This window comes from Heterodontus francisci, chromosome 26 (genome assembly GCF_036365525.1).
Source record: "Heterodontus francisci isolate sHetFra1 chromosome 26, sHetFra1.hap1, whole genome shotgun sequence".
NCBI lineage: Eukaryota > Metazoa > Chordata > Chondrichthyes > Heterodontiformes > Heterodontidae > Heterodontus > Heterodontus francisci.
Window position 1 is genome coordinate 67,550,433 of NC_090396.1, and position 26,650 is coordinate 67,577,082.

General features: G+C 42.3%; 1 protein-coding gene across 1 annotated transcript in view; it reads right to left on the reverse strand.

The window, feature by feature from the left end:
* LOC137384438 (cytoplasmic phosphatidylinositol transfer protein 1-like) overlaps positions 1-26,650 on the reverse strand; it is a 399,346-nt gene that overhangs the window by 75,132 nt on the left and 297,564 nt on the right. The window contains exon 6 of the mRNA XM_068058497.1: positions 1,278-1,349. Within this exon, the coding sequence (XP_067914598.1) occupies positions 1,278-1,349 (72 nt within the window). The remainder of the gene's footprint in view (positions 1-1,277; positions 1,350-26,650) is intronic.

The window sequence follows — 26,650 nt, forward strand, 5'->3', positions numbered from 1 at the left end:
CTTCTCCGCTCCAAGGAAAACAACCCCAGCCTATCCAGTCTCTCCTCATTGCAAGATGACGAATCAGGCATAGAAAAACCAGTAGGGTACTTTTCAAGAAAATTGAATCGCCACCAAAAAAAGTATTCCACTGTGGAAAAGAAACAGTAGGACTATTGCTGACTCTTAAACATTTTGAAATATATGTCCGTCATGACTACAAAGAAACACGAATATGCACTGACCATAACCCATTAAACTTTGTGGAAAAATTTAAAAACCAAAATGCCAGAATATTCAGATGAAGTTTATTGCTACAGCCTTATCACTTGAAAATTGTACACATTTCAGGAAAAAACAATGTTATCGCCGATCCTTTGTCACAAATTTAACCTCATTGAGTTAAATGAATAACAATGATGCAAAGCAAAATTGTGTTAACTGCCAGTGGAGTGAATGATGGGCATGAATGCGAAAATATGTTTAAAATGTTTTTTCGATTTCTGTTTTACATTGTAATGAAGCGCATTCAAGAACGGCGTTTCATTTCGCCAAAATCATTCATTTTTTTTTACCATATGCCTACCCACTGTTTATTTTCATGTTTGTGCTTTGGGCCAGGGCTGTTCATTTTTCTGTCAATTAACACCCTCTCTGCACTGACACTTTGTCTTTCAACACACCATTAATATATCGTTTGCCTTTGCGCCATGACCTTCCGGTCAGTTATTCTTGGTGCCCCTCAGTCCTATCAACACCTTCCCTTTTGTTATCTCTTGCCCCACCCTTGCTGTATTTGTTTAAAACCTATTACTTTTCTAATATTTGTCAGTTCCGAAGAAGGGTCACTGACCCGAAACGTTAACTCTGCTTCTCTTTTCACAGATGCTGCCAGACCTGCTGAGTGGTTCCAGCATTTCTTGTTTTTATTTCAGATTTCCAGCATCCGCAGTATTTTGCTTTTATAACATATGGAGACTTTGACTTGAAAAGGACCTGTAGAAAGTACTGAATTTATCTTTCAACTGATTAAGATGATGGGGTTTGTATTTATTGTCACATAGTCAAATAGAGATTAACCTATTTGGACTAAATTACAAGAATTAAATAATTTGAGGATTTTTATTTTTCAAGCTATTTCCCCCATTATTACTGCATTCTCACTGCACCCATGCACTGTCCTCTAGAGAGTAACCTCCATGCTGATGGAAAGAAGCATCAAAGTTGTGGAAGCAAAACAGTGGAAATAAACTTGAACTGCTTGAAAAATAAATAACTGCAAAACATTAAATACTTACATTATCATTCGATCCATTGTTATCTTCATATTTTGTTTCTATATGAATGGAGAACTTAGGTAAAAAGGAGCACTGAAAAACAAAATTAAATGAATTAATCACCTTTTTGTTTACATTCATGGCAAAACAATGTTCAATGTGGAAGCATAAAATGGTGTTGATTAGAGATTCACTATTTCTAAGTTTATACATGCAGCATTTCAAGCTTTTAAAACATTTTGCAATCAGCTTCTTTGAATGTTAGTTATCCCATTCCTCATCCACCTGACTGATACCTCTGCAGCTAAGAGGGCAGATGCATGCCCTTGCTCTAAGAGCTCTTAGATGATGTCAAAGTTATTTGTAGCCAGCTCTCAGGGACTACTCTCCCTACTGATTTTGCAAATCTCCCTCCACAGCAGGGAACCACCTCTGTTCCCTATGCTGCACTCAAGCAGACGGGGAATCAAGTCTGCATCTATCCAATGGTATTTCACTGAGCATTAGTGCTTTAACACTTTGCACCATTGTGCTACACAGTTTGCAAATTTCAAAATTGTTAGTCACCACTCAAAGAGAAGATATTGATTGATAGACAATGTGTTCAAAGATAGTCAATTGACGGATGGCACCAAAAAGCACGAGAAGAAAAACAGATTGTTTGTTAACTGCGTCCATAACGGAATGCTTCCTGTAATCCAAAATCAGACCTAATATTATTTAGAATACACTAGTAAACTTTCCATGGCTTTGTACAAAGACAAGAGTCTTCAGACACTTGCTCCCTACAGCCATCACAGTGGCCAGCGCCTGTAATGACACAGTGACATCAGAAAATTGAATTGAAAATGCAGCTATAGGCCAGGATTTTATGGGCCCCCGAGGCAGAGAAGGAGGTGGGGGAAAGCAGGGGGTGGGGGTTGGGGGGCAGCGGGGTGCAGGGCCCTGTCACCAATCAATCTTTCCAGGGACAATGGCTTTCTCACCCAGAGGCCAATGATGGCCCTTAAGTGGCCTATTAATGGCCAATTAAGGGCCTGGTCCCGCTGCCGCTGGGATCTTACCAGCAGTGGGAGAGGGGGCCTCCGCCGTGCAGGGAGGACGTCTCACAACACAAGGCGCCCTCCCTGCGGGCTTGGAGGCGGCCCCTCCTCCGTGGGCAATTTGTGACCCACGGAGGACCCCCACTGGGAACACCTTTACTTCCGGGAACCCCCTCCCACTGGACTTCATGCCCACCCCCCTTGCTGGGGCCTTCCAGACTGGCCCCGGCGACCCCACATCACCTACCCCCTTGTCCGGGGTTCCAGCGCTGGGCTTGGGTCCAAGGCCTCTGCAGTACCAGCAGAGGCCACCGCTCCCGGTGGCGCTGCTGATACCGCTGAGCTGCCAGCCCTCTGACTGGCCAGCAGCTCATGGAGACAATAATACAATTACAGTATATGCATGCCTAGACACTAGCCACTGGACTACAAAGTTTGGGTTGTAAATTTTCCTTCCAACATTTCCTTCTCTTAGGCTATTGCAGGAAAAAGAAAACAAGGAATATGGAACAAAAATGTTTTTTAAAATTAAAGAAACACTGGCTGATGTTCTGTGTTGGAAGATTTCTTCAGAGGATTAGAAAAGATGTACATTTAATGTCACTGCTGTGTTTCAACATACAGGAGTATTAAAAAGAAAAATGATTTTCATTTATTTGTAAAGATGTGCACTTCTGGTTATCTCACAATTCAAGGAAATCTGTGAGAGAACTGACCACAGCTCAAAAAATAGTTCTGTGTCCTGTCTGTCAGGGTGAGCTAAATATAACTTCCTATTCAATTCAGGCTTTACAAATACTGTCAAATCTATTTGCTCCCTGTGAAACACATGTCAAATGTTTCCCATCCCAGCTGCTCTCTCCTGAGAAATCACGACATCAAATTAATTCATCTTAGACATGACTGGTTTGAGCCCTGAAATTCAGATTGCCAATCCCCAAAACAAAAATTGGCAGCAAAGAAACAAGTAGGTGTGGCAAATACACTTAAATTGAGCTCAGTCAGAATTTAAATTACATTATTTACACTATTATGAATATTGCAACAAAAGGAATGAGTGCATTAAAATGGATAAATCTGCTTTTTAAATGTTTACTAAGAAACACTGTGTCACATGTCAGCATCTAGTTTGTATGCATCCAGTTAGTATGGTTGGTGGAACTGGCTGCAGATGGAATGAAAAAAACAGAGCTCCAGGCAAAAGAGAGGGTGGTCAGGTTCATGGATAGGGCACTGGAGGCCTTGGTGATGGAGGCCAACTGGAGGAGAGAGGCCATGTTTCCAGAAGGGGCCAGGAGGCCCTCAAGGCGCACTGTCTTCAGGATATAGGAAAACGTGGCCAGGAAGGTTAACTCCTGGAGTCTAGCCCTCGCAACCTGCGGATTGCTGCAAGAAGTTCAATAACCTTACACGGGTGGTAAAGGTCAGTGAATGAATCCCGGAAGGACATCTCATGTCCACCACATCACCAACCTCTCAAGCTGCTCAATGCACCACACCACACCATCACTCACCCATCAGCAGCCCCGAGTAGTCAGGACTCCGGCCTAACATTCAGATGCTCCAACTCACCCTCACACACCTTCCAATGATGCAAGCCTCACACTCACCTCTCACAGCCTCCACATACTTGCAGGCCTGCTCTAGTGCCCTTCCCAGCATGAATTGTGGCTTGGACTGTGCCGTAAGTAACAGGAAGTGCTGTGTGCCATTTGCTGATCTCGGGGCTTCCATAGTGCTGGCACCAGCAGCACTACAGAGCCCAATTTCGCAGCTGAAAAGTAAAACTGCAAGAGAAAATTATCGAGACAACTATTTGGTGTAATGCAAAACTTCCACACAGATGTGATGTATTGCTGGGCTCTTGTGATAGAAAATGCACATAATCAACTTACAAATGGATATTCATCTTGAAAAAGTGTTTGAAAATAGAAATACTGTGGTTTCCTTATTCCCTAAAAGATTATGCCATTTCTATAATGGCATTGTTCAAAATGACAAACCCAACCTGGGCAATATTTATCCCTCAATCAACATAATGACAGATAACCTGCTTTTAATTATCACATTTCTGTTCATGGGACCTTGCTGTGCACAAGTTGGCTGCTGCGTTTCCTACATTACAACAGTGAGTAAACTTCAAAAGTACTTAATTGGCTGTAAAGTGCTTTGGGATGTTCTGAGGTCATCAAAAGCGCTTTATAAATGGGTCTTTATTTTCCTTTCTTCCCTTCCCAGGATATAGAATCATTGGACACAATCTTCAAAAGAGTATTGCAAAAAATCTTTCTGCAGCATCTTCCAAGATTTTTTGACACATTTCAGAATAAAAAGACAAAGGCATCAGATGTATCTTATGAACAATTTTCAAAACTTTGTTCTGACGAAAGGCTCTGATGGAAAATTAGCATTCAGTGCCCCCACAACAGTCATTTTCAGTCATCAAAAGTCATTAATGCCCAAAAGTTATGTAGTGAGCATAATTACCCACTTGAAAAAAGATTCTGACATGGTACTGTAAACTAAGCAAAAACTAGTTGTTTTATGTGGTTATATTTATTAAGTATAAATCAACCAGTAAATTCAGATTTAAAAATCTTCATTTGAGTCATACACACTGCCAACAAAAAGCAGGACAAATCCAACCTGGCCAATTACAGCCCTATCAGTCTACTCTCGATCACCAGTTATACCAGGAACTCCATAATATCATTAGTAGCATTCCTAATACCGAACATTTGTTCGTGCTGGGGGACTTTAAAGCCAGGGTTGGGGCTGACCATGACTCATGGCCCTCCTGCATTGGGCGCTATGGCATTGGAAGGATGAATGAGAATGGACAGAGACTGCTGGAGTTGTGTATCTATCACAACCTCTGCATCACCAACTCGTTCTTTCATACTAAACCCTGTCACCAGGTTTCAGGAGACACCCAAGATCACGTCGTTGGCACCAGCTGGACTTCATTGTCACAAGGCGAGCCTCTATAAACAGTGTCCAAATCACATGCAGCTTCCACAGTGCGGACTGCGACACCGACCACTCCCTGGTGTGCAGCAAAGTTAGACTCAAACCAAAGAAGCTACATCACTCCAAGCAGAAGGGCCGCCCATGCATCAACACTAACAGAATTGTTTATCCACAGCTGTTACATAAGTTTCTAAATTCACTTGAAAAAGTCCTTCAAAACACTCCTGCAGGGGATGCAGAGACGAAGTGGGCCCACATCAGAGATGCCATCCATGACTCAGCAATGACCACCTTTGGCAAACGTGAGAAGCAGAATGCAGACTGGTTTCAATCTCACTTTGAAGAGCTGGAACCTGTCATAGCCGCTAAGCGCACTGCACTGTTGAAATACAAGAAGGCCCCCAGTGAGCTAACATCCGTAGCACTTAAAGTAGCCAGAAGCACTGCACAAAGAACAGCCAGGCGCTGTGCAAATGACTACTGGCAACACCTCTGCAGTCGTATTCAGCAGGCCTCTGACACCAGAAACATCAGAGGAATGTACGATGGCATCAAGAGAGCTTTTGGGCCAACCATCAAGAAGATCGCCCCCCTCAAGTCTAAATCAGGGGAAACGATCACTGACCAATGCAAGCAAATGGACTGCTGGGTGGAGCACTCTAGAACTGTACTCCAGGGAGAATGTTGTCACTGAGACCGCCCTCAATGCAGCCCAATCTCTGCCAGTCATGGATGAGCTGGACAAACAGCCAACAAAATCGGAACTCAGTGATGCCATTGATTCTGTAGCCAGTGGAAAAGCCCCTGGAAAGGATGGCATTACCCCTGAAATAATCAAGAGTGCCAAGCCTGCTATACTCTCAGCATTCCATGAACTGCATTGCCTCTGCTGGGATGAGGGAGCAGTACCACAGGACACGCACGATGCCAATATCATCACCTTCTATAAGAAGAAGGGTGACTGTGGTGACTGCAACAACTACCGTGGAATCTTCCTGCTCAGCACAGTAGGGAAAGTCTTTGCTCGAGTCGTTGAAAATAGACTCCAGAAGCTGGCTGAGCATGTCTACCCTGAGGCACAGTGCGGCTTTCGAGCAGAGAGATCCACCATTGACATGCTGTTCTCCCTTCGCCAGCTACAGGAGAAATGCCACGAACAACAGATGCCCCTCTACGTTGCTTTCATAGATCTCACCAAAACCTTTGACCTCGTCAGCAGACTACTAGAAAAGATCGGATGTCCACCAAAGCTACTAAGTATCATCACCTCATTCCATGACAATATGAAAAGCCCAATTCAGCATAGCGGTGCCTCATCAGACCCCTTTCCTATCCTGAGTGGAGTGAAACAGGGCTGTGTTCTCGCAACTACACTATTTGGGATCTTCTTCTCACTGCTGCTCTCACATGCGTTCAAGTCTTCAGAAGAAGGAGTTTTCCTCCACACAAGATCAGATGGCAGGTTGTTCAACCTTGCCCGTCTTAGAGTGAAGACCAAAGTATGGAAAGTCCTCATCAGGGAACTCCTCTTTGTTGACGATGCTGCATTAACATTCCACATGGAAGAGTGTCTGCAGAGACTCATCAACAGGATTGCGTATGCCTGCAACGAATTTGGCCTAACCATCAGCCTCAAGAAAACGATCATGGGGCAGGACGTCAGAAATGGTCCATCCATCAATATTGGCGACCACACTCTGGAAGTGGTTCAAGAGTTCACCTACCTAGGCTCAACTATAACCAGCAACCTGTCTCTCAATGCAGAAATCAACAAGCACATGGGAAAGGCGTCCACTGCTATGTCCAGACTGGCCAAGAGAGTGTGGGAAAATGGCGCACTGACACGGAACATAAAAGTACGAGTGTTTCAAGCCTGTGTCCTCAGTACCTTGCTCTATGGCAGCGAGGCCTGGACAACGTATGTCAGCCAAGAGCGACATCTCAATTCATTCCATCTTCGCTGCCTCCGGAGTATCCTTGGCATCAGGTGGCAGGACCGCATGTCCAACACAGAAGTCCTCGAGGCGGCCAACATCCCCAGCTTATACACACTACTGAGTCAGCGGCGCTTGAGATGGCTTGGCCATGTGAGCCGCATGGAAGATGGCAGAATCCCCAAGGACACATTGTACAGCGATCTCGCCACTGGTAGCAGACCTACCGACCATCTATGTCTCCGCTTTAAAGACGTCTGCAAACAAGACATGAAGTCCTATAACATTGATCACAAGTCATGGGAGTCAGTTGCCAGCAATCGCCAGAGCTGGCCGGCAGCCATAAAGGTGGGGCTGAAGTGTGGCGAGTTGAAGAGACTTAGCAGTTGGCAGGAAAAAAGACAGAAGCGCAAGGGGAGAGCCAACTGTGTAACAGCCCCGACAACCAATATTTTCTGCAGCACCTGTGGAAGAGTCTGTCACTCTAGAATTGGCCTTTATAGCCACTCCAGGCACTGCTCCACAAACCACTGACCACCTCTAGGCGCTTACCCATTGTCTCTTGAGACAAGGAGGCCAAAGAAGAAAAAGAAGTCTACTGTCAATCACCAGCAAAGTGATGGAGGAGGTCATCGACAATACTATCATGCGGCACTTGCTCAGCAACAACCTGCTCACTGATATTCAGTTTGGGTTCTGCCAGGGCCACTCAGCTCCTGACCTCATTACAGCCTTGGTCCAACACGGACAAAAGAGCTGAACCCCAGCGGTGAGGTAAGAGTGACTGCCGTTGACATCAAGGCAGCATTTGACTGAGTATGGTATCAAGGAGTCCTTGCAAAACTGAAGTCAAGGGAAAACTCTCTGCTGGTTACAATCATACCTAGCACAAAGGAAGATGGTTGTGGTTGTTGGAGGTCAATTATCACAGTCCCAGGACATCACTGCAGGAGTTCCTCAGGGTAGTGTCCTGGGCCCAACCATCTTCAGCTGCTTCAGTGATTTTCCCCCATCATAAGGTCAGAAGTGGGGGTATTCGCTGATGATTGCACAAAGTTCAGCACCATTCGCAACTATTCAGATACTGAAGCAGCCCGTGTCCATATGCAGCAAGACCTGGACAACATCCAGGCTTGGGCTGATAAGTGGCAAGTGACATAAACGCCACACGTTTGTCAGGCAATGACCATCTCAAACAAGACAGAATATAACCATCTCCCCTTGATGTTCAATGGCATTACACCATTGCTGAATTCCCCACTATTGACATCCTGGGGGTTACCAATGACCAGAAACTGAACTGGACCAGCCACATAAATGCTGTAGCTACAAGATCAGGTCAGATGCTAGAAATGCTGTGCTGAGTTGTTCGGGTCTGAAGTTCTGTTAATGGATAATAAATACCTGGTAGGTCCAAGGTAATATGCCTTACAGGCTAACTAATTAACATTAGTTAATTGTATTCAAATGTGTATATATAAAGAGCCAGCCAAAACTGGTGGTGGGTTGTTAGGAGGGGAGAAGTAAGCTCTTTGGCAAGCAATAAACAGTCTCTATCTAAGCTTTCTGGTCTCAGTGTCTTCTTCACAAACAGGCTTGTAAGTTCTATAACATTGGTAGCAAAGGATGGTTGCTTGAAAGTGAAGATTGGAGACTAAGATTTGTTTTCAGACAGGAGAAGGCTGTAATTGGAGTTTCTCTTTTGAAGACTGATGACCCACACCAGGTGTAAGGTGTCGGGATATGATTTTCCACCGCTGTTTTGCGAAGTCGAAACTTAAAATCTATGGACTAAAGGCCTGCTACCCGACCTGAACTCGATGGGACCCGATGACATGTGTTGGGTTCGGGTCGGGTTGCACTTCCGGGTCTGGCATTCGGGCTCAGGTCGGGTTGGGCCGGTTCGGCTGCTCTATCACCACCTCAGGTAAGTGACTCTAATGTTAATTTACTTTTTGGACTTTAAAGGTGGTTTTGTTAGATATTTTAAGCTTGTGCAGGTAAGGAACAAAGTGAAAAATGGAAGGTAGGTTAATTGATGGTCGGGTTGGGTCGGGCGCAGGAAAAAATGGAAGGACTCTGGTCGGGTCAGGCTTGGGGTTGGATTGGGTTCTGTCGGGTTTGGGTCGGGTCTCATCTGCAGACCCGAGTAGGCCTTTGCTATGGATACGGGTTACATCTGTACCAAAAAGGAAGCAAGGAATAGCCCTTGCACTTTCACTTCCCACCAGAATCAAGATCAGGGGAAAGGTGTTCTCTGAGCTAGAGGCTCATCATTTGGACAATGAGGAAGGTTTGGAAAATCTCTTGAAATTTATGGATAAAATTTATATGAAAGATGACTTATTGAATGTGTATGAGGCATAGCAGGACTTTGATAAATTTAGAAAAATGGATGGTTCTTCCATAGGTGTTTTATTATGATGTTTAACTGATTAGATGCAAGGTTGCAGCAATTCTACTTAGAAATTCCTAGATCAGTACTGGTCTTCAAATTAAAATCAAAATACTGCAGATGCTGGAAATCTGAAATAAAAACAAGAAATGCTGGAAATATTCAGCAGGTCTGGCAGCATCTGTGGAGAGAGAGAAGCAGAATTAACGTTTTGGGTCAGTGACCCTTCTTCGGAACCCTTCTTCTGAAGAAGGGTCACTGATCTGAAATGTTAACTCTGCTTCTCTCTCCACAGATGCTGCCAGAATTGCTGAGTATTTCCAGTATTTCTTGTCTTCAAATTGTTGGATTGTGCTAGGATATTGAACATGGATAGGCTCTTGGTATTAACCGGAGTTAGATTCAAAGAAAAAGACATGCTTTTTGATCAGATGTCTGATGCCCTGAAAAAATATTTGGGAAAACATTCCTTTCCGACTAATTTCATGGCACAGATGGGTTCTTCAGCGGTGACACCGAAGATGGAGGATATAAGGCTAGCAGCATTTTGAGGCCATTCAAATATGGGGCCCAAACTTCAGTATGAAAGGAGAATCACACACAAAGTAATGAGGAAAGAGACCCTTTTGGCAGCTATAACAGACATCAGCAATTATGGCAGAAGGATGAACTCCAGGAATAACCAAGGGGTGGTCAACAGGTGTTTTGGATATGGCTCAAAGTATTACTATGCGTTGCATTGTCCAAAAAGGATCAACAGGGTTTTTGAGACAACACATGACGTGGAAGGTTCGGAAGGCGAGGGTGACGCTACTGATCAATCAGAAGGAATTGTACTGGTCACAAGAAGCTTCAGTCCGGTAATGAGTGACCTAGTCGCAGATTCATTCAGTTGTGTAGTACTAGACAGTGGGTGTATATCCACAGTATATGGAGTGGATTGGTTAAGGTGTTACATGGATACTTTAAGTAAGGAAAACCGAAATAAGATCAAAGAATATGACAGTTGTACCTGTTTCAGGTTTGGAGATGACAACACGTTGAAATCACTAAAAAGAGTGGTAATTCCATGTATAATAGCAGGGGTAAACCATTTTATTAGTACGGATGTAGTATCCAGTGATATACCTTTGCTGTTAAGTAAACCGTCTATGAAAAAGTTTCGGATGAAATTGGATATTAAACATAAGGCGATTGTCTTTGGGAAATCTGTAGCTCTGCGGTTTACACAGTCGGGATATTATTGTATTCCTTTAGTGAGACCTAACATATCTAAGCAGGATGTTAAAGAATTCTTAATGGCATCCAGGGCTAGGGATTTAAATGAGAAGGCAAATTATTTCAAAACTACACTGACAGTTTGCACATCTATCTCGTCATACGCTGAAGATTCTGTTAAAAGACGCAGTGGGAGGGGTTGGGGTAATAGATGATGACTACACTAAACTTAAGATATCAGTGAAAAATGTGATATTTGTTAAATGCAGGAGGATGCCATCACCACCCATCGTGAGTCTCCCATTAGCAAGGGACTTTAATGAAACCGTAGCGATGGACTTGAAGGTATGGGATAAAGACAAAAACATTTTTCTTCTACACCTTATAGACATGGTGACTAGATTCAGTCTGTCAACGGTAATTTATAGTAAAGACAAAAAAGTAATAGTGGACAAGATAATGGAAAGGTAGATAGGAATGGGACTGGGAGCACCAGCTAACAATGGAGGAGAATTTGCCAATGCTAAATTCAGGAGTGTGTGAAAATATGAATATTGTAGCAATGCACATGGCAGCAGAAAGTCCTTTTAGTAATGGGATTTGAGAGAGAAATCATGCTGTACCTGACAAAATGCTCTGGAAAATTTTAGCTGACCAGCCAAATTGTAAATTGACTGCTGCTCTGGTGTGGGCAGTACATGTGAAAAACATGCTTCAAATGGTTGGGGACTACAGACCCTATCGATTAGTTTATGGCAGGAATCTGAAAATACCTTCGCTAATGTGGGATCATCCCCCAGCTTTAGAGAGGACTACAATTAGTTCAATTTTTGCTGAACATTTGAATGCCATGCATGCAGGGAAAAGAGCATTTATTAAAGCGGAGATTTCAGAAAAAATCAGGAGAGTTTTGAGGTGTCGGATCAGGCCATCAGAAAAGATTTTAGATACCGGGGATATGGTGTATTACAAAAGAGAAAAGCAGAAAGAATGGAGATGCCCAGGAAACGGTATTAGCACTGATGGCAAAACAGTGATTTTGTAACATGGCAACCAAATTGTTAGAGTACTTTCCGTGCGGCTTATTGGCACTGATTATACATTGACAGAATCTGAACAAATGATGGACACTGATGCACCATGTACTTCACATGCACATATGTCGGACCTTTGCGAGCAACAGATTGTGGCAAATAATGGGCTGACTGAGAGTGGACCAAGTGATAGTGAAGATCCAGATAAGGCCATTTATCCCAAAGGTCAACTGCCAAAAGTTGGGACTAGAGTGACATATATATGCCAGAAGGGACTAGTGAATGGAGAAAAGCCACAAGTATAGGAAGAGCAGGAAAGGCCACAAGGAAATATAAACATTGGCTGAATGTGCAAGACAAGGGACAGGATATCAGACCTATAGATTGGCAGAAGTGAAAATGTGGAAGGCCAGAAAACATAGTGTAAGTTCAGATAGTGGGCCTGAAGATGATCATAGTCCAAGGAAAAGGTCACGAACTTGTGAAAGGAAGTCTGATTGTAGGAGGGAAAGGTCGAGGATCAGTCCAGAAAGGGATAGGAAATCTAGTAGGGGACGTCGTTTCACAAGAGCAAGGACCAGAGAGCAGACCAGGAGTGCCACAAGAAGTAGGAGCCCTTACAATAGAGAAGCTCTAGTGGCTACTAACAAGTTAGATGGTAAATTGGTAAAGGATGCTAAGCAAAAAGAGCTTGACAGTTAGAGAGAGTTTGATGTATACACAGATGCCAGATAGAGGACAACCAGAATTGTCCCATAGATGGATCTGTACAGAGAAAGTAATTCCCAATGGTACGTATAAAGCTAAGGCCAGACTTGTAGCTCGGGGATTTGAGGAATGACTAGGTGACCAAGAAGTTAGAATGGACTCCCCAACAGCAGGAAAAGCAAGTTTGAGGATTTTCCTAGCCCTTTTAGCAACACACTCATGGGAATGTAAGTCCATTGACATCAAAGCAGCATTTTAGCAAAGGGAAACATTTCAAAGGGAGGTATTTTTAAAACCACCAAAAGAAGCTGGAGATATAAAAGGGAAATTATGGAAGCTACACAAGTGTGTTTATGGGCTAAATGTTGCATCCAGGGGTGGTATTTTTCAGTTAGGTCCCTCCTACAAAAAGCTGGTTGTGTTCAGCTAAAAGTGGATCTGGCAATGTTTTATTGCTACGAAGAAGAAAAACTAGCAGGCATTTTCTTGATGCACATGGACGATTTTCTGTGGGGAGGATTTGAGACATTTGAGAAATTTGTGGTAGATAAAGTTCTACAGGAATTTAAAGTTGGAAGTCGGGTTTCCAGAGCTTTTAAATATATAGGGTTGAATATTAGGCAGACTAAGTTGAGGGTAACCCTAAATCAACAGTCTTACCTAGAGAATGTTAATAGGATCCCAATAAATTGGGCCAGATCCTCACAAAAGGAAGACTCTGCAACCAAGGAAGTAGCAGACCAGTTAAGGAGCTTAATCGGGCAATTAAACTGTGCACACAAACTAGGCCAGATGCTTGCTATGATGTATTAGAATTGAGTATCATGCTGAATCATGGTACTATTGGGGAAATACTGAAAGCAAACAAGACATTGAAGAAATTGAGTTTTGACAAATGTACACTCCAGTTTCCAGCATTGGGTGACCCAGAAGAAATTAAATGAGTCATTTTTAGTGATGCCTCACATGCTAATCTTCCCGCTGGTTATTCGAGCACAGCAGGGTTCATTATATTTTGGTGGGAAGAAATAAGTGCTGTCCATTAGCCTGGGAACCGAAGAAAATAAAGAGGATAGTTAAAAGCACCTTAGCTGCTGAGACACTTGTACTGATAGAAGCGATATGCATTTATCGAGTATTTTATAGGAACTCATATAAGGGGCAATCGGAGAAAAGTTTTCTATAGAATGCTATATAGATAACCATTCTCTCAGGGACAATGTCCATTCGACAAAAAGTGTCATGGAAAAGAGGTTGAAGATTGATCTCGCGAGTATAAAAGAAATGTTGGAAAGAAAAGAGATTTCCAAAATAAAATGGGTCGACTCAAGTCATCAGTTGTCGGATCATTTTACGAAGAGAGGTGCTACTTTAAAGTTTTTTTTGTTAAAGGGGGAATATACAGCATGTTAATGGTTGGTGCTGTTGAAAGTTAATGATAAAAAATGGAAGATAGAGAAAAATGTATGTGTGTATATATAATAAATGTATATATTTAATTTAAAGAAAAGGGGGAATTTGTTATTGTCAGAAGTTCTGTTAATGGATGATAAATACCTGGTAGTTCAAGGTAATAGGGTGAACAAGTGTTGGGTGTTAATGTTAATTGTATTCAAATGTGTCGTCATGCAGACCCCCACCTGTCAAGAATGAGGCATATTACTTTTGTCATATGAACTTTAATTGTAAACTGTTGCTGGAGGAAGAAATGCCTTGTTAAAGAAATCACCAGACCTTTGAATGCAGGATATTTGCATACTAAAAGACTACTCCCTGGGCCAATTAACCCAATGGTATTTTGATCACCAGACATTGAACGTGTAAGGAAGCATATTCCAGGGATTGCTAAAATGATACAATTCACAAACGCAGGAGTGGTTAAGCCAGTTAGTCACATGGCTGACCTGGCTAACTTGGAGTTGAATTGTGCCACACAGAAAGAAACAGACGGCAGTTTGCAACTGAAACTGGAACAAGGAAGCCTCTCCCCTGGCAGTCGCTCTCTCTTTCTCCCAAGCCACTGGACCCACGGAAGACACGTAAACTTCAAGAGAGAAAAGACTCTAACACTGAAGTAAGTTGAAGTGTGAACTGGGCCCCAACCAACAACAGGATTTACCGGCAATTAAAGACTCCACATTGAAATTAAAGGACTAATTATAACCCAGCTATTGCCTCAAACTTTCCCCTTTATTATTTTCTACTTTTTCTGTCTCTATCTGCATGTGTGTTTATCGCGTATGCATGCCAGTGTGGTCGTGTCGTATATTCATCGTTGTTAACTGGATTAGAATTTAAGATTAATAAACTTCCACCTTTCTTGTTTAAATCTAAGGAAACCTGTCTGATTTCTTTGCCTTACAATTAGAGCAGTGAACAAGGATTCACAGGGGGAGCTAAAAACAGTGTTTCTAAAATTAAACCCTGTTGCTGTTAAACGAGGCAAAGGCTGAGAGGGAACCCCGAGATCCCTTCTCACCTGGTTGTAACAGTGTATATACAAAGAGCCAGCAACACACGTATCCCATGAGCGAATTTAAAAAAACATAACTTTAAATTAAATTCACCAAGCTACAAGTCGCACTGTCTTGTTAGAGGTCTATTGTTCCAACTGATTACATTCATCTAATGTACATAAATGCGTATAATTCAGAAGCATTTTGGTTGGACTGGTACAATGATCTATGATCCTCCAAACCCAGACCTCCTGATCTTAGCCATCCCATTAAGGACAGTTGCTGAGACAGAGGCCAGGAGCTTCTATGCAGAAAGACAAGAAAATCAGAGGGAGTGTATATCTCTGGCCTGTTTCCCATATATCAAAGACTGGTTTCAGAGCAACATCTGGTAGAGGCCTTGAAGCTGGATTAGTGGGTACCATAGGAAGACGTTAGCAAGGCAAGAAAATATCTCAAGAGGGTGTGACCCTAAAAAGAAATAATTAATGTGTGTTCAAATCCAATACTTGGTTGAGCACTGAACACAATGGAGTCAGTGGCCTTTCACAGCCTTTAAAATGGAACTTATTTTTTTGCACCGGTAAACTTCACCTTTGTGGGAGGACAAGGTCAGAACCATTCACCAAAAGCTGTAAATCTTTGCTAGTTTATTTTCATGTTGGATGTTTCATCACTTGAAATATTACTGCCAATTGATATTTTCCACACAACTGGGTATTTCTACCCTCGAATGTAAATAATGGTGGTGAAAGACAGTTAACAAACCAAGTCATTTATTGATTCTTTAAATACTATACTATGAAAGTTAATAAATTTTACAATGTTATCTCAATCCTCAAAACCCCAGGCTAAATTTGTAATGCATACAAAAATGTAATTTCCTCTGGCACTGCACTGGTTAATGTATTTGCATAAAATCCTTCTGTTTGCTATTTTAAAGTAGTTATTAATCAGTACACTACAAAACCAGATTAAAGTCCTGGTGTATTAGCAGATATCCTGCAACAGGTGGGACTGGGTTTCTGCATCAAAGTACAACAGTATGATATTTCACTGGCAATTCGACCTCTGCTGCCTACAAGAACAGGGACACCAGGTGCATGGGAACACCACCACCTCTTCTAAGTTCCCCTCCAAGTCACACACCATCCTGACTTGGAAATAAACTGGTGTTCCTTCATTATTGCAGTGCCAAAATCCTGGAATTCCCTACTTAATTGCACTTTGGATACACCTAAACCACACATTCTAGAGTGGTTCAAAAAGTCAGCTCATCACCTTCTCAAGGTCAATTGGGGAACAGCAATAACCAGCAACACCCACATCCCAAGAACAATTAAAGTGATTTTTAAGAGTTGTTTAGAAAACAAATTAAGCACAAAAATTCTAAAAAATAGATTAAAATTTCTACCGTCACTTATGCTGGTAGCTAGTGGTCAAATCACACCTTAACTGCATTTGTACAATTTTAGTCCTAGGTTCATTTTTCTCCAGTCTTGTTGCACCGTTGCCATAACTACCCCATTCTGTTTCCCACAGTTACCTAGTATCTCAAATTAGTAAAATAAAAATCTTTCCATGCTCGCACACATTGAAATACTTGAGATACATACATCAACAAAATTACACAGAGGACCAGTGGTATAAATTCAGTCAGCCTTCACATTCATACTGTGCCCAAATTAAGCCACAGTTGGTTACAGTAAAAAGTAATCAGAGCTTTCTTCGCATTAATCGCTAATTTGGCTTACTAAGGATATTAGGCTACAGGATGCCTATTTCTGAATAAAGGCCAGAAATATATATGGTTATATAAGGCCATTATCAAATTTTTTTTGAACAGTATGGCATCAAATTGAATTTTTCTAGGAATTTTAGACTTTGTGCTGACTTAAAAAGGGCATGTTTCCAGCTGTCATTTACCACCCATTTTTGGGCAGATGCAGGGAGGCCAAAAGAGTAAAATGGGTCAGGAGGTGTACTGGCAAATCTCTGCACATAAAAAACATCATGACCAGCAAGATGATGATGTTGATGACCTGCAGTGTCTGCTAATATACTGCCTGTCACATGCTGATGTTTAAATATGCCTAGAATGTTGAATGTATATTTGTCTCCCTTAATGCCTGTGGCTGTTCCAAAATGAATGTTTGGGGCTGTTAGATGCCACAGTCCACAGGTAGGAGCTGAGTTAAAGATCACGTAACGAAGTTACTTTGTAGTTTGCTGCCTGTTTGTTCTGTAATATTTTTTACTGCTGCTGACAACTTCAGCACTGCTTATGGTGCTTTTTTCCTCCTCCATGATTTTTTCTACTTCATGAAACATGCCATGAAGACAATAAAGAGCAAGATTAGGAGAACAGATTCAGGACGTTCAGCTTAATTAACCCCATGTTTGTCCCACACCCACAGGTACTCATGTCTCCATGTATACAAACATAGATGGTTACACTTGAATCTCACAACTTGGCAATGCTTGAGAAGGCTGTGCTTCCCTCATGAGGCAGTAACTGACATCAGCCACAAGCTCTGGACCTTACCACAAAACCTAGCTGTTAATCATCTCTATCTTTTTTTTTTACAACTTTTTAGTCCTGCTCCTAACAAGATAGTCATCCAGCTTTTAAAATAAAAGCCAACAAGTAACACATTAACTGGTTTAACAGTGAAGTTATCCTGAGGATGTAGAAATTCCCTCTAATCTTTCCATTTTGATTAAAATGAGTACAGTTTAGTACATTTCTCCTCATACCTTAAAACTCAGAGCCCCCAAATCATTCATATTTTCCTCTAAATCAATGAAAATTGGATGCCTAAATATGCACACAATATTCAACAGTGGTCTACACAAGATTAGAATAAATTGGTTCATCTCACAATCAAATGCTTTTGAGAAGTATTACAGACTGTGATCAGCCTTGTTGATTAATAGTTTCACATTCAGGGGATACTTCCTCTAAATGGTCACTAAATACACCCAAATCCTTTACCTTTGATGCAAATGGACTTTCTCATTGTTTCATTTTTACTTATTGACCATACGTAACCTTACACTTATCCACATTAAAAATCAATTTGCTATTTCTGAAACCCATCCTTTTGGTTCAGATCTCTATGAATGCTAAAATGGGTTTGTGTACTCTTTTCGTAAATCCAGCAGCAGTGTGGCAGATGGACTGTCAGTTAGGCTGGGATTCAGATAGAGCAGGCATGGGACTTCTCTGGATATTCCCACTGGGTATCACATGGGGCAGAGCCTCTACCCACTCCAAACGTGGCCCCCAGCATCAGAGGGAATGCAGCCGGAAGCTGCAGGCGAGGAGCGTCCTCAGCTATCAACTTCAGCTCAGTTGTAGCACTTTCAGCTCTCAGACAGAAGGTTGAGAGTTCAAGTACCACTCTCCAGAGACTTGAGCATATAATCTAGACTGACACTAGTGTGGCACTGAGGAACTGCTGAACAGTTAGAAGTGCTGTCTTTTGGATGATGTCTTGTTTTCCCTTGGGCAACTGGAAAAGATCGCATGACACCATTTGAAGAAGATTGACGGAGCTCTCCCAGTGTCCTGGGCAATATTTATAACTCAACCAACACCACTAAAACATTCAGATGCTTATTAGCACTCATCGTTTTGATTTATAGTTGTTTTTATTATCTGCAATCTGTATATATTGGAGTTGAATTAGTCTGCCATCTGCTTTCTCTCATTTCTGCTTCTTCAATAGTACATATTTGCTTTTTTATGTGCTTCTTGTGTCAACTGCTGAGTCGCTATAATTAGTATTTATGACCGGGTAGATACTAGATAGTCTTGTTTTATTTTCTCACCCTGCTTTCTGCTCTGTTAGTTGAATGTCAAACACTTACAAATCCAAGTCTTGTTCACTCCCTTCCAATACTAACAAACCTAATTATATCAGTGAGCTCCAAGGTGAACACTGATTGATATCAGAACTCATAGCTCTGTTACTGTGATGCCCAAGATAAAAGTGTGTACAATTTCATGAAGCTCAGATAAACTGGAAAACTGGGCTGGTATTTCCAGCTGAATTTGTATGGATTTCAATGCAGTTTAAAGAATTAGATTTTTGGATCGTTGAGCTGAATTTCATGGGACGTTTAGGGATGAGCTGGGAGGCGGGATGGCTGGCAAATGGTGTGGGAAGGCATCAGGTGGCATGCCCGATACCTTCCCACCTCCATGCCATTTTGTCTCCGGCAGGTAAGGTGGCAGATGACTCGTCTGCCAGAAATCCAATTGAGCCACTTGTGGCAAATTAAGGGCCTCTCCCCACCTCTGGTATTTTAGGAAGGGGGGTGCCCTCTGCCTTATGGGGAGACCGCCAGGTAAACCCTTGTGGCCTCCCAGCGGGCTCCCGGGAGGGCCACTCGTTGTCCCATGGAGGGGCCCCCCCAACAGTAATGGCCACACCCACGGCATAGTCGTTTCCAGCCCTGAGCGACCCAACCCCCAGGCCCTGGCGGCCCCAGATCCCACTTACCTGGTTGTGAGGGTGTACATCCATTGATATGTGCTCTTCTCCCAGATGCAGCCCCAGTACCACTGCCACTCCCAATGGCACTACTGAGGCTACTGAGCTGTCAGCCCTCTGATTGGGCCAGCAGCTCTTGGGGGCGAACTGCTGTGCTCAACAGGATGGCAGACCCAGCAGCAGCCACTTAATTGGCTGTGGCCTGTAACATGCAGCCCCAGGAGCCATGCTGCCTTGGCAAATTTCTGGCTGTTGTGCCTGAACAGATGGGAAAATATCACTGGATATAATGCAGTAAATTCTAAAATCCATAATAAAACCTCTTGGGTATGATTCAACAAACCTGGATGGTATTTCATGATCTCACAAGTACTTGTGCAGAATATTGTCCTCAAGTGCAACAGGTTATTGAAAAAAATGGAGGGATAGGGTGGTGCAGTGTGTTACCATGTGCTTTCACTTCTGTGTCCTGGATATGAATTCAGTCCAGATTGAAGATATTTTGTCTTGCTGTAAATAAGGATCCCAAGTAAAATAAGCTTGGGCAATATCATCCTGCTTCCTCTGGACATCAACATATAGCACAGATCTGCAATTAACTCATATTATCTTGACAATCTCTCTTTGACTAACATTTTATTTTATTTTATTTAGAGATACAGCACTGAAACAGGCCCTTCGGCCCACCGAGTCTGTGCCGACCAACAACCACCCATTTATACTAACCCTACAGTAATCCCATATTCCCTACCACCTACCTACACTAGGGGCAATTTACAATGGCCATTTGAAGAAAAGATGATTGAGGGAACTCCTCTCTTCACTCTATCCTCAATCTGTATAATCCATAGTTTATTCCCCATCTCTTGCCCAACCCTCACTAATTGTAACATAGTAAAGAAGTCTGTTAGTTGCTCCTTTGATCCATTTCAGTCCCATTTGCTATCCACCCACCTTCCCCTCTCAAGTCTTTTGCTCACTGACCTCCAACACTGGCCTATATTCCTGCAAAAATCATCATTTATCACTGCTTCCTCAAAGAACCCACTCTCATCCTGTTCATCCTCTCCAATTCCTCTCTGAAGCCCTGCAATAAATCCTTACCTGTTCAGAACACTCCAATCCAGCCTCTGCCCTCCCACAACACCAAGTTTGCATTGGCTTTTTGTTCCCACTCCTCAAGTTCCCAGCTCCTTTCAATACCATTAGCCACTTCATCCTCATCCAATGCCCCTTCTCCAAGATATTTCTGTGAAATTATTCTTTTTTTTCCAACCATGCTTTTGGCATGGTCCTAATTTCAAACTTATATTCTCTTCTCTTTTGGTGTCCATTTTCTTTCCATTCTGTAAACTGCTCAGATGTTTTTCTTATATGCAAAGTGCTATTGCATTGTATCTTGTCCATGTCATTTTTTAAAAAACTGGATGCAAATGTGGGTGTAATGCAAGTTTTGCATTGGAGGACATGTCAGAAGCTCGGCTTTACTCTATAGCATCTGACCTAGGGATGCTTGGTGAAGTGGGGTACTTAAAAGTGGGAAAATTCTCCACTTCTTTGTATTAACACATTTCACCTTGGTAAATACAAAATAACAGCAAAATTGTTTGTTTTTTTTTGTCTTTTTTGTTGCTAATTTCCTTTGTCTCCTCCTCTCAGGCTGAAATAAAGAGAAAAAGAAATTACAGGAAAATCTCTGGGTTGTATGCTGCACAGAAAATCACAGGAAAATGGTTCACTTCATTGAGTGCTTCTCAACCACCAATGGTATTAATGACACTGATTACAATGGTGATGCGGAATGTCATCCAGGCAGTCAACAGAAATCTATCTTACAGAAATTAGATGCATCAAATGATGCCTCAGTATTCGCTTTGGCATAAGAGGTGGAAACTCTTTTACTATTCGTTGAACCAAGCTAATCCACTGTAAAGCTTCAAAGTGAATCAGTCTCAATGAATTTCTGTTTTGGTAGGGTACAAACAGAAACCAACTTCACACCTTCATTTTAAGTACCATGATAGTACTAAGCTTATTATGAGATAACTTATTACTGTGTAAACATAAAGCAACCCTTTGGGAAATCTGGGATCATCAGTAGCAGCACGTCATGCACACTAACACACTGCATTATGAAGATGTAAGATGTGTGTCCGGTTTTCACAATTTGCTTCAGATGGTGAGTTTCTAAATTCAAGTAGGTCATTTTTGTGGAGGGGAGGGTCCCCAAGAATAGAGAGTGGGGAAATTACAGGCCGAGTTAACCAGTGTTCATCTGACACACCTCACAACAGCAGGTATAAGAGTAGCATACATATGAACATACGAATTAGGAGCAGAAATAGGCCATTCAGCCCTTCGAGCCTATTCTGCCATTAAATAAGATCATGGCTGATCTGTTTTTGTTTCGAATTCCACACGCCCATCTACCCCCAATAACCTTGGATTTCCTCGCCTATCAAGAATCTATCTAAAATAAAAGCAAAATACTGCGGATGCTGGAAATCTGAAACAAAAACAAGAAATGCTGGAATCGCTCAGCAGGTCTGGCAGCATCTGTTGAAAGAGAAGCAGAGTTATCGTTTCGGGTCACTGACCCGAAACGTTAACTCTGCTTCTCTTTCCACAGATGCTGCCAGACCTGCTGAGTGATTCCAGCAAGAATCTATCTACCTCCGCCTTAAAAATATTCAACAACCCCGCCTCCACCACCTTCTGAGGCAGAGCGTTCCAAAGTCACACAACCCTCGGAGAAATTTTTTTTCCTCATCTCTGTCCTAAAAGGGTGACCCCTAATTTAAAAAAACAGTGCCCCCTAGTTCTGGACTCACCCACAAGAGGAAACATCCTTTCCACATCCACCTTGTCAAGACTGTTCAGGATCTTATAAACTTCAATCAAGTCTCCCCTCACTCTTCTCAACTCCAGTGAAAACAAGCCCAGTCTGTCCAACCTTTCCTCATAAGGCAATCCGCTCATTCCAGGTATCAATCTAGTAAACCTCCTCTGAACCGCCTCCAACACATTTACATCCTTCATTAAATAAGGAGACCAGACCAAAACTACACACAGTATTTGAGATGTGGTCTCACCAATGCCCTGTATAACTGAAGTATAACATCCTTAATTTTATTTTCAATTCCTCTCATAATAAAGAACAGCATTCCATTAAGCCTTCTTTATTATTTCCTCTCGTAATAAAGTAACACCTAGATCCCTCTGCACCTCTGAATTCTGCAGTCGTTCTGTGTTTAAGTAATACTCTGCTTTTTAAAAATTCTTCCTGCAAAGTAAACAACTTCACATTTTCCCGCATTATACTCCATCTGTCAGATTGTTGCCCACTCAACCTATCTATATTGGTCGCAACCTCCTTATGTCCTCTTCACAACATACTTTCCTACCTATCTTTATGTCATCTGCAAATTTAGTTACAATGTCATCACTCCCGTGCCATAGCATTAGTCAGTGTCTGGGAAGAAGCCTACCTTCCCACCCTGCCCATTAAAATGGAGAATTCCCCTCAGAAATTATTTTGTGAACACTATTGCACAAGGAAAAGGGAAGATACAATAACAGGTTCAGATTTGCTTACAGGTATCTGGCCAAACCAACTAACCTTTGGTATGATAGTAACTAAACAAAATAGCTCCAAGTAAACATAATCATAGAATGATTACAGCATAAAAGGCAGCCATTAGGCCCATTGTCTATTTGTCTCTCCGCAAGAGCAACTCACCTAGTCCCACTCCCCTGCCTGTTCCCTGTAGCCCTGCAAACTTTTTCTCTTCCGATAACTATCCAGTTCTCTTTTGAAAGCCACAATTGAGAGATAACTACTCTATCCAGACCCTTCACGATTTTGCACACCTCTATCAAATCACCTCTGAATCTTCTCCAAGGAGAACAGCCCTAGCTTCTCCAATCTATCCATGTAACTCAAATCCCTCATCCCTGAAAGGATTCTTTTGAAATTTTTCTGCACCCTCTCTAATGCCTTCCCTCAAGTGTGGTGCCCAGAATTGAACCCAATACTCCAGTTGAGACTGAATCGGTGTTTTATACAGGTTTATCATAGCTTCCTGTTTTTGTATTTTATGCCCCATTTATAAAGTCCCCAGGACCCCATATGCTTTATTAACCACTTTCTCAACCGGCCCTGCCACCAATGATTTTTGCACATATCCCCCAGGTCCCTCTGCTCCTGCATCCCCTTTAGAATTGTACCCTTTAATTAATATTGCCTCTCCTCGTTCTTCCTACCAAAATGAATCACTCACACTTCAGTATTAAATTTTATCTGTCACTTGTCCACCCATTCCACCAGCCTATGTCCTCTTGCAGTTTATCACTATCCTCCCCATAGTTCACAAGTAAGTAGATTAGTTGGTGATTAACTGCTGTTAGGGTTTGTGTGTAAATAGCTGGAAAATTAGAAAAACGTAAAATTTTCTTTGAAAATAACCCTCACCTTAAGAGGTAAAATTTATCGGTATTAATAAGGTTTAAATTAGTAACGCAAGTGGTGAGTAGAGGCATTAAATTAAAAAATCATTTAAAAATGATTTAAAATTAAATTAATTAAATTTGAGAACCATGGAAAAATTACAGCACAGAAGGAGGCCATTCAGCCAGTCATGTCCGTGCTGGCCAAAAAAACTAGCCACCCAATCTTCCAGCACCTGGTCCATAGACTTGCAGGTTACAGCACTTAAGGTGCATGTCCAGGTATCTTTAAAAAAAAAATTGAGGGTTTCTGCCTCCATCACTGTTCCTGGCAGTGAATTCCAGACACCCACCACCTTCTGGGTGAAAAGTTTTTCCTCATGTCCCCTCTAATCCTTCTACAAATCACCTTAAATCTGTGCCCCCTGGTAATTGACCTCTCTGCTAGGGGAAACAGGTCCTTCCTATCTACACTATCTAGGCCCCTCATAATTTTGTACACCTCTATTAAGACACACCTCAGCCTCCTCTGTTCTAAGGAAAACAACCCTAGCCTATCCAATCTTTCCTCATAGCTGCAACTTTCAAGCCTTGACAACATTCTTGTAAATCTCCTCTATACTCTCTCCAGAGCAGTTATATCCTTTCTGTAATGTGGTGACCAGAACTGTATGCAATACTCCAACTGTGGCCTAACCAGTGTTTTATACAGTTCCAGCATTACATCCCTGCTTTTGAATTCTACACCTTGGCCAATAAAGGAAAGCATTCCATATGCCTTCTTGACTCTCACTTCTTCTACCCCTCTCATTATTCTCCCATTTATTGTGGATTCCCTCGCTTTATTTGCCCTCCCCAAATGCATTTTCTGAATTGAATTCCAATTGCCACTTTTCCACCCACTCAACCAAACCATTGATATCTTTCTGGAGTCTACGGCTCTCCTCTTCACTATCAATTTCCCAATCATGCCTCCCACATTTAAGTCCAAATCATTAATATATACCACAAACAACTTTCCTCGCACTGAGCCAATTCTGGATCCAACCTGCCACATTCCCCTGTATCCCATGGGCTTTCATTTTACTGACCAGTCTGTCAGGAGACCTTGTCAAATGCCTTACTAAAATCCACGTAAACCACATCCACTGCACTACCCTCATCAATCCTTCTTGTTACTTCCTCAAAAAACTCTATCAAGTTAGTAAGACATGACCTTCCCTTAACAAATCCATGCTGACTATCCCTGATTAATCCATGCCTTTCTAAGTGGCAGTTTATCTTGTCCCTCAGAATGGATTCTAACAATTTACCCCCCACCGAGGTCAGACAGACTGGCCTATAATTATTTGGCCTACCCCTCGCACCCTTTTTTAAACAATGGTACAACGTTCGCAGACCTCCAATCATCTGGTACCTCTCCTGTATCTAGTGAGGATTTGAAGATGATCCTCAGTGCATCTGCTATCTCCTCTCTGGCTTCCTCTAACAATTTGGGAAGCAATCCATCTGGCCCTGGTAATTTATCCACTTTCAAGGATGTCAGACCCTCTAGTACTTCTCTCATTATGCTCATCATATCTAATATTTCACACTCCTCCTCTTTAACTACAATGTCTACATCAACCCTCTCCTTTGTGAAGACAGAGACAAAAACTCATTAAGAACCCTGCCCACATCTTCTGCAATCATGCATAAGTTCCCTTGTACATCTCTGATAGGCCCTTTCCTTAGTTATCCTCTTGCTCTTAATGTACTGCTAAAACATCTTTGGGTTTTCCTTGATTTTACCTGCCAATAGTTTTTCATGTCCTCTCTTTGCTTCTCTAATTTTCTTTTTTTACTTCATCCCTGCACTTTCTATACTCTCAGTTTTCGAAAGTATTAAGATTTTTGTGATCGTCATAAGCTTTCTGTTTCGCTTTAACTTACCCTGTAAGCTTCTAGATAACTGGGGGCTCTAGATTTGGCAGTACCACCCTTTATCTTTGTGGGGATATGCCTACACAGTGCCTGTAGTTTCTCGCTTTTGAATGCCTCCCACTGGTTTGCCTCTGATTTTCCTTCAAGTAGTTGTATCCAGTCCACTTTTGCCAGGAAATCAAATAGTTAATTAAAACACAATAAAGATGGCAGGGCAGGTGATGTGTTGCAGCTCTAGCATGTAGGAGCTGGTGGACACCAGTGTGATCCATGGCAACCACATCTGTAGTAAGTGTCTGCAGCTCGAGGAACTTCGGATAAGAATGGATGAGCTGGAGGCTGAGCTACAGAAACTGCGGTGCATTAGGGAGGGGAAAAGTTACCTGGACACTTTGTTCCAGAAGGAAGTCACATCCCATAGGATAGGGTCTTCTGAATTGGTAAGTGGTCAGGGACTGTGAGTGAGGCAGGTAAGGGGATTGAAAAGCAAGAGGTAGAGGAGTCTCAGCGCTTGCAATTATATAACAGGTTTGAGGTTCTTTCAGCTTATATGGATGGGTGTGATGGCTACAGGGTGGATGAGAAAACTGACCATGGCATTGTGGTACAGGAAGACATTCAAGTCAGGGGGAGTAAATAGGAATGTAGTGGTAGTAGGGGACAGTATAGTCAGGGGGATAGACACAGTTCCCTGCACCCAAGAGTGGAATGCTGTGCTGCCTGCCCAGTGCCAGGGTTTGGGACATCTGTTCAGGGTTGGCGAGGAAC